Below are 1,776 nucleotides of genomic sequence, written 5' to 3'. Positions count from 1 at the left end.
AAGACACCATTGAATGGTATCTCAAAGCAGATCTTGATTCATTGGTGGAAAAAAGTTGTTAAGATTTTGCTAGGATGGTGAACATGAGTAGGTGGAGGGACTCCCTGTTGCCCAAGCTGATTGCTTCATTTATGTGTTTCAATTTGAAGTTTCTATGTGATGACAGTTTCAGTCATCTCCATCTCAAATGGGCTCTGAGTGATCCACAAATGTGTTCCCACCATTTAGTACACGCATGGAGCTGGAAAACTGCTTCGTCATGGATAGCTGTGGCTGGCCAAACAGAAATCCTGGCACTGGGATGCAATCCTTCATTATCCTTCGGCATTCCACAGTCCAGCAGGGTTCCACACTCTCTGTTTGGAAACAGAATGGGATTCTGATCATGCCGGAACAGTAGCTGTAGGTGTTCATGTCTTAAATGAGTCATTGCTGTGATTGTGGAAACAGAGGACACCACCTTATATCTATCTTATATCTTTCCAAGTATTCAGTTATGCATTCATTTTTTTTCTGTTTTTGATAGAAAATATATGGTATGTATAGAGAAGTTTCTTCTGGCATAACATCTCATTTATTGTTTGATAATCTAAGGAATACTCATTTGTAAGATATTTTTATTCCTTTCTATCAGGTATTGACTGTCTAATGAAGACACATCCAAACCTACTAGAAAGGTGTTACTGCCTAACGGTTTAGAACACTGACTGAAAAACCCAGATGTGATTTGATTCTACACTCTCATTGATAAAATGTATCACCTGGCACCAATTGCTTTAACTGCTGAATCTTATATTTTTCATTTAAAAAAATCAGAAAACCTGTCTGAGGAAATGGCTCTGTGGATAAAACACTCAGTATGCAAACATACCAACCACAGTTTGGATCTCCAGCACATGCTTAAAAACTGTTGAACACAGAACAGGATAAAGAAGAGGATACAAAGGAATCAGTTCTCAATAATGAAGCTCCTCATGCAGCAGAGGGCCAGGAACACAAAAGGTCACAAATGGCCAAAGTGTAGAGAACGAGCATCTGCTGAATGATGGTCCTTGGACAGGACCCCTTTAGAGCTGTTTGCAAAAGTCATCTAGGGAAGAATTTTTAAAAAGATTTAATTATTTATTATATGTAGGTGTGTGTACTTGCATGAGTTTATGTGTACCACATACATGCAGGTACTTGTAGAGGCCAAAAAAGGGTGTTGGATCCCCTAGAAGTGGAGTTACAAATGGCTGTTAGTCACCTTATGGATGCTGAGAACCAAACCTGGGTCCGCTGAAAGAGCCACAAGAGCTCTTACCTACTAAGCCATCTCTCAGGCCCCTGAGGAAGACTTTTTCAGAAACACTCTGGTGAGTCTCCCTTGAGGAGCCAGTACCCACACTTGGGTATGTCCTTTCTGCACTCTCTCTCTCTCTGAGAAGCCCACATTCACATTCTTGGGTATGTCTTACTTTCTTCTGAATGCCTCTCTCCTCTTAAGCCTATATTAAAATATCTTTTTATATCCTTTTATATGGAAATTTCCAACTTCTTTTTTATGAAGATTTATTTATTTTATGTGTATGAGTGCTTATCTGTATGTATGTATGTGCACTACATGCATAGAGTGCTTGTGGAGAGCAAAAGAGAGTGTTAGATGCCCTGGAACTGGAGTTACAGATGGCTGTGAGCCACTGTGTGGGTGCAAGGAACTGAACCTGGATCCTCTATAATAAGAACAGCATGAGCTCTTAACTGCTGAGCCATTCCTCCAACTCCCTATATTAAAAT

At 40.0% G+C, this 1,776-nt stretch overlaps 1 protein-coding gene across 1 annotated transcript in view; it reads right to left on the bottom strand.

The window, feature by feature from the left end:
- Positions 1-17: 17 nt before the first annotated feature.
- LOC103731264 (vasculin-like protein 1) overlaps positions 18-1,776 on the bottom strand; it is a gene marked incomplete at its 5' end in the record, with an annotated part of 3,446 nt that continues 1,687 nt past the window's right edge. The window contains 1 exon segment of the mRNA XM_008829627.2: positions 18-356. Within this exon segment, the coding sequence (XP_008827849.2) occupies positions 184-356 (173 nt within the window).

Source organism: Nannospalax galili, unplaced genomic scaffold (genome assembly GCF_000622305.1).
Source record: "Nannospalax galili isolate Female #2095 unplaced genomic scaffold, S.galili_v1.0 scaffold2534, whole genome shotgun sequence".
NCBI lineage: Eukaryota > Metazoa > Chordata > Mammalia > Rodentia > Spalacidae > Nannospalax > Nannospalax galili.
The sequence above is the reverse complement of the archived record's forward strand: the minus strand, read 5'-3'. Positions and strand labels throughout refer to the sequence as shown.